This window comes from Lucilia cuprina, chromosome 5 (genome assembly GCF_022045245.1).
Source record: "Lucilia cuprina isolate Lc7/37 chromosome 5, ASM2204524v1, whole genome shotgun sequence".
NCBI classification, from domain to species: domain Eukaryota; kingdom Metazoa; phylum Arthropoda; class Insecta; order Diptera; family Calliphoridae; genus Lucilia; species Lucilia cuprina.
Window position 1 is genome coordinate 31,263,489 of NC_060953.1, and position 6,686 is coordinate 31,270,174.

Consider the following 6,686-nt stretch of genomic DNA (forward strand, 5'->3'; position numbering starts at 1 on the left):
TTTTCTAGCTATAGTGCACAGTGGTATAGGAAAAAAAAAGAGGGAAATAATTCGGTAACTTCTAAACGGTTAATCCGATTTTAATGAAATTTGGTATGCACAAAGAGGAGGTGTTGTCGAAAAACCAAATACATCTACACACACACGTGTACATCTTTTTCTATGTACAGTGTTTTTGTTGCTTTTTTAACAATTTTTTGATGAAATTTTCAGAGGTTGTCTCGGATTTTTGCTCATATCTCCGTTATTTACCGACCGATTTTGCTGATTTTAAATAGCGATCTTCTCGAAAGCATGTCCAATAGAATTATTGAAGATTCGGATCTCGCCGATATCTGGGGTCCCCTAAAAACTGATTTCAACAGACAGACAGACAGACAGACAGACAGACAGACGGACATGGCTTAATCGACTCCGCTATCTATAAGGATCAAGAATATATATACTTTATAGGGTCGGAAAATTATATTATAGAAATTACAAACGGAATGACAAACTTATATATACCCTTCTCACGAAGGTGAAGGGTATAATAACGGCAAACAAACTTCTTACTAAAATAATATTTTCTTTCATTGATGTATTAATACATCTTTATCTGACGGTGAATTTTGTTCAAGAGAAATATGAACTAGTTACTTTATTTTATTTTTTTTTTTAAATAAGTCTAAGTAAAAAAATAGATTTAACTGAAAAAATTTTTAAATAAATTAAAAATTATGTTGACTTTAATAATTTTTGTGTTTCAATTATTTTTTGGTCGTGGAAACTAATCAAACATTCTAGAGGCCTCATGACGGTGACTTTTGTATTAATGTATTATTTTAGAATTTAAATATATAGTCATCATATGAAATTATAATAAACCTTTAAGAAAAATTGCATAATCAAATAACTAAATATTTAAATATTGTAATTATTACGTTTTTAATTTCTATTGGGGTAGCGAAGCACACCGGGTATTAGCTAGTAAGAATATAATTTTTTTGTAAATACCGTTATTCTCTATGTTCAGAAGAATTTCGTTCTAGTTTTCTTCAAGTAATAAATTTAAAGATTCTTGCTTTAATAGTTTCTTAGATATAGGAATTTTTCCATTTTATTCATATGGCGGCTCCAAGCCCCCAAGATGAAAGTCCACTCTTTTTGTATGTTTGAACGTTACCCTGCCAGCAATTTTGTAGTCGACTATGAGAAAAATTCACTTCTAGTTTACTTTTACAGACTGTCTATAAGTATAATGCAGAGCTGTCCCGAAATTTTGTATTTGGCAACGTAAAGAACAGTCTTTAAAATACTAACTACAAGCTAACTATAATGTAATGCAGAAGTACCTCAAAATTATCTGGAGAAAATTAACTGTATTTCAATATGTTTTCTCTTGTTTCTTTATTATTATGATTTTATTTGTTAACTTTAGTAGACTGACTATAAACGAACAACAATGTAATGCAGAAATGTTAAAATTTTGGGAATTTGCGGGAGTACCCCAAAATTATATGGAGAGTATTTTGTTTCTACATGTTTTCTCAAGTTTCTTTATTATTTGGAATTTTGTTTTACATTTTCGTCATTTTCTTGTACACGTTGTGAAATTAGATTCAGTAAATTGGAAAATGGTTGGCCTATAAGGTCCAAATTCAAAACCTAAACTCGACAACACCTCCTTTTTGTGCATACCAAATTTCATTAAAATCGGATTAACCGTTTAGAAGTTACCGAATTGTTTCCCTCTTTTTTTTTCCTATACCACTGTGTAGTGCACTAGTTATCCATTGGAATAATATTTTTAAATCTTGTTAGGTTAGGTTGAATGGAAAATGTATACAACATCAAATCCGAAGAAATATAGATTGTATTAATAACAAATTTACTTTATCCATAAGCAGTTAATAGATACTTATACAATGTTACATGTTTTATCTCAAACTGACTCTATGACCCATAGTGCAATGTAGACAGACATTGCAAAATGAAAAATTTTTTAAATTGCTTGTGATTTTTTGCTAATAAAATATATTATAACATTAACTGAAACATTCGTTTAAGAAATGTATAAAAAGTATGAAAAACTTGTAAAATACAAAATCTAATAGCGTAATAGATACGTATTTTAAAATTTAATTAAATTATTACCACAACCTTTGTTGAATTTAAACATATTTCATAGGGGAAGTGTAAATAAATTAATAGTTCACTAACAACAACCTAATCTCTGCTCTACGAACTAACCACAATGTATTTTAGATACAAACGGCCATCATGTCAACGACGATGAAGAGTGTTCAGGTAATGGTACCTTTTGTCTTATAGAACGAGATGTTTGGCGTGCTCATCCTCAGAAGAATATTATGGAAAAACAAAAACTACCATTACACCGTGCCATCATATCACACACAGCTTCCGAACCATGCGAGACTCTAGTAAGTAGAAGTTTTATCCAAAGCAAGCAATACAAAAACCAGAAAAAACCCCACATTTCACTTTAAATATTTGCAGAAAATATGTGCCGAACGTATTCGAGTAATACAAGAATTTCATATGAACTCGTTGAATTGGGATGATATCGGTTATAATTTTCTTATAAGTTCTGATGGTCGCGTGTATGTGGGTCGAGGATGGGATGCTGTGGGCGCCCATACTAAGGGCTACAATTACGATAGTGTAGGCATAACATTTATCGGAACATACATGAAAACACCACCAACTGAAGCACAACTCAATGCCTGCCTTCTGCTTTTAGAAGAAGGTCTGCGACTTAAAAAGCTGGCTCCAAATTATCATGTTTATGGAGCACGACAATTTTCAGCAACCGAAAGTCCAGGCAATATGTTGTATAATAGGATCAAAAAATGGGAACGCTGGTCAGCCGATATCAATCAAGACTCAACAAAAACTTCACTTACAAGATAAGCTAAAAAAGTATAATTAAAAATTTGAAAAAACTACATACTACATGGTTGTGACATAGGACGACCCCATGAAAATTGGCTATTCTAATGGTGTTTGATTTTCCATAGTAAAACTCAAAAATTATTGTTACATTTAATTTTGTAAGTAAAGTTTTTGCTGGGTTATAATAATAAAAATCTCATAAACTTTAGAAGAATACTTAAAGTTAAATAACTAACAATTCACTAAATAGCAGAATGATTTAAGTGGTGGGCAACAAAAAAATCCTAAGTTAATTTCTTTTAATTTATTTATAATTATGTGTTAATTTAAACAAAGTTTGGGTTTATGTCAAAATATTTCAGAAATATTTATTATTTATCTTATAATTATTTCTGAGACGTAATATATGTATATGATTAATTTATGTTTAAACTATCAAAAATTAATTAAACTCAATATACAATTTGTTGAAAATAAAAAAATATATATATTTTTACTGAAATCTAATAAAAATATATACATATATAATCCTTAAAGTATGTTAATAAATATTTAATAAAAAAAATAAAATTGTAATTTTTTATAACAATAAATAAAAAAAAGTTCAAAGTATTATATGCACATCACTCAAACGTTTACAAATAAATACAAATGAATATTTCTTCTTAAAACGATTAAGCAATCAACATGGAAAAATCTTTGAAAAAAGATTAAATTTATTTATAAAAATTGTTTTTGCTTCCTAGACTACATTTTATGTGATAACATTCGTTTGAAATAGTCGTTAGAAAAAAGTATAGAAATGCTTTTTTGTTCTTTATTCTTCAGAGATTATTTCGTTAAATTAATATTTATAGCTAAAATTTGATCCTAAATATGATGTTTGGCTAGAGCCCATTTCTTGTTCCTATAAAGGAAACTTGTTGTTATATAACTCTTTCTTGTGATCAAAAACTTTAAAATCGCAAAATCAGAGAAAGCTAATTTAAATTGCAGGGTGCTACGAATTTGTCTTTGACCGATTATTTTTTAATCGTTTTGTATGTATGAATTCTAATAAAAATTCGCTATAATTTGTTTCTTTTTAACAAATGGGTTTTAGTGTGGACGAAATATTTTTTTAATACAGTCGTATGCGGTTATGACGAATTCGAAAGTCTACATAAAATATTTGTTTGTAAATTTCTTAAAAATTTACTGCAATTGTATATTTCTTTAAAGAATTCATTTAGGATTTTATTTGAGAACCATTCTTTTCCCTCTTCAAGTTTTTTCTAGCAAATAGAATTATATATATATATATATATATGTATGCCTCCGCGTAACGATTAGTAGTTTGTATTCTAGTACGTCGATTCCCACCAAATCTCCTTTTTAAACTTACTAACATTAATTATAATTTTAACTAAATAAAAATTTTTAAAAGTTCGTTATATCCGAACTAGACTTTAACTTAAAGCGGGAATTCCCACTAGATTTTGTTCTGCACTTATACGTAAAAACTAACTATCAGTTTATTTTTAATGCCAGTGATGGCAAAGTGGCACATATTGATTCACTCTAATTGACCAATAAACAATTTAAAAAGTCGAAACCCTGATTTCATGTTATACTTTTCTAAAGGATTGAGCTGAATTTAAATCTGATCTTTTTTATGTTTTCTCCACAACATCTGGGTTTGGCATATAAAATGTTGTATGCCAATCGAAAGTACATTCTGAAAACTATAAATAAACTAATATGTTCATTCTGAGCCCACATTCGGAGCATACTTTAGTTCTTGGATTAAAAATTTGTTTGCCTGTGATATTTTCTGTTGCTTTCTTTTTATACATAATGGATGAGTATTAAGAAAAAAATTATTTTGATGACAACTAACACTGAAATTAAATTATACTGAAAGTACTTTTGTACCGTCTTTATCATCTCCTATTTCGCTAACTTAGACCTGGTTCACACTAGGAAACTTTTTTTGGGAAACTTTTGGTTTTTGTGTGTGAGAGAAAGAGAAATAAATATTAACTATCTCTTTCTCTCACACACAAAATCAAAAGTTTCTCAACAAAAGTTTCCCAGTGTGAACTAGGTTTTATAAATCACAAACAACAACACATAGACACGAATCGCATCTATTAAAAACTTTAGTTACGGAAATTACAATAACAAAAACATACATGTTTACTAATGCATTCTCACAACGTAGGTTTCTGATAACAGATTTTTTTCTTGACAATTAACTTAGGTATAAATAAGAAAAAATGTGACGAATATTTCTTAATTATATGAGTACATTCAACTAACTAAGAACTGGAATTTAACTTTTGAATACCTACAATATCAGCTGTATTTAACAGAGACTGTTTTTATAAGAAAATTTCCATGTCCTTGTTTTTAAATATTGCACTCATCATATATGTTTCCTGTGTATATTTTTCAGCTCAAGATAATGTCGGTGGTGGATACGTTTTGCGTATGGTACCTCGAGATGGATGGCTAGCCCAACCTCCACTTAATAATTGGGTCCCCTTAAAGCTCCCTGTAAAACGTGTAATTGTTATACCAACAAGAACCCAAGAATGTGAGACTCAGGTTAGTATCAGTGTTTTAATTAATTTTGAAAAATATAGTATACGCTTATTTTCACATAGGCCTCTTGTACATATACGGTTCGGATAACCCAAACCTACAATATCGAGTCACAACAACAGGATGATATTATCTATAACTTTCTCATTGGTGGTGATGGAAATGTTTACGAAGGCCGTGGCTGGAATAACAAAGGTTCGGTAATAAAAGGTTTTAATGATGACAGCATAAGTTTAGCCTACATAGGATCATTTAAGAAGATGCCACCGTCCTACAGACAATTAAATGTTACCAAACTATTACTGGAGGAAGGAGTTCGTTTGAAAAAGCTCTCTCCGGATTATGAAATTGTTGGGGCTAACAAATTGGATCCAACATCAGTTATGACTATAGCAGATGCTTTGTATAAAAGTTTTGAGAATTGGCCACATTGGTCAGCTTATTAATATTGATTATGTGTATGTACATATGTTTATATATTAAGAATAGTTAAGTGAAAATTTTAATGAAACCATTATGACAAACTGGACTTCTTAGTTTTTAATGGCATTAAACATAGTTATCGTTCATAATTTCCAGTTAAATCTGGCTTTACTTTCTGTTAGATTAAACTCGGAACAAATTTCAATGCGCTTTAACCGATCAGTAAAAAAAGTTTTTTTTTGGATTATTTGAATTGTTGGCCGATCTCATAAGCAAAATGCCAGGGTGTCCCACGTTGGTTTAAAGGGAATCCTCCAAGTCGACCTATATCTATATCATATAGGAAGCTGGAAACCTTTAAACACTTAAGTTAAATTTGAGTTGTGAATAGTACTCCACCAGTAAATTTCAAGAGTTTTAATGGTCTCCACCAGGGTATAAACAGTTGAGGTTTAATGGTCTCCACCAGGGTTTAAACAATTGAGTTTTTATCATCTTTGTAGGAAAAGTCATGCTCTAAGTTATTAATATATGTGCTAGAGAAATAGCCATTTATTTTTAATATTTCCATATTAATTTTCTTAATTTTACGTGACCAATAAAAAAAGTAATTAATTTGTATTTTTAAACTTGAAATTATTAAGTAACATTTAAAGCTTTATTTTCGAATTATTTTAGTCATCCAGCATATGTACTGTATTTTTCTATAGTAAATTTCCATATATTTAAGTTATAGAAACAAAATTGAAATTACCACTATTCTTTGTAAATATTTTTCTGAT

At 29.4% G+C, this 6,686-nt stretch overlaps 2 protein-coding genes across 3 annotated transcripts in view; both read left to right on the plus strand.

Annotated features, from left to right (window-relative positions):
* Nucleotides 1–3,118, plus strand: part of LOC111676584 (peptidoglycan-recognition protein LC-like) — a 28,295-nt gene extending 25,177 nt beyond the window's left edge. For both annotated transcript variants that reach the window (XM_046951224.1, XM_046951225.1), the window contains exons 4-5: nucleotides 2,248–2,423; nucleotides 2,500–3,118. In XM_046951224.1, the coding sequence (XP_046807180.1) occupies nucleotides 2,248–2,423; nucleotides 2,500–2,913 (590 nt within the window). In that variant the 3' untranslated portion in view covers nucleotides 2,914–3,118. The remainder of the gene's footprint in view (nucleotides 1–2,247; nucleotides 2,424–2,499) is intronic.
* Nucleotides 3,119–5,165: 2,047 nt separating this feature from the next.
* Nucleotides 5,166–6,010, plus strand: LOC111676585 (peptidoglycan-recognition protein LC-like). The gene is made up of 2 exons (XM_023437535.2): nucleotides 5,166–5,484; nucleotides 5,544–6,010. Exons 1-2 carry the CDS (start codon nucleotides 5,275–5,277, stop codon nucleotides 5,925–5,927), a joined length of 594 nt encoding a protein of 197 aa, XP_023293303.2. The 5' UTR covers nucleotides 5,166–5,274; the 3' UTR covers nucleotides 5,928–6,010.
* The last annotated feature ends 676 nt before the right edge of the window (nucleotides 6,011–6,686 follow it).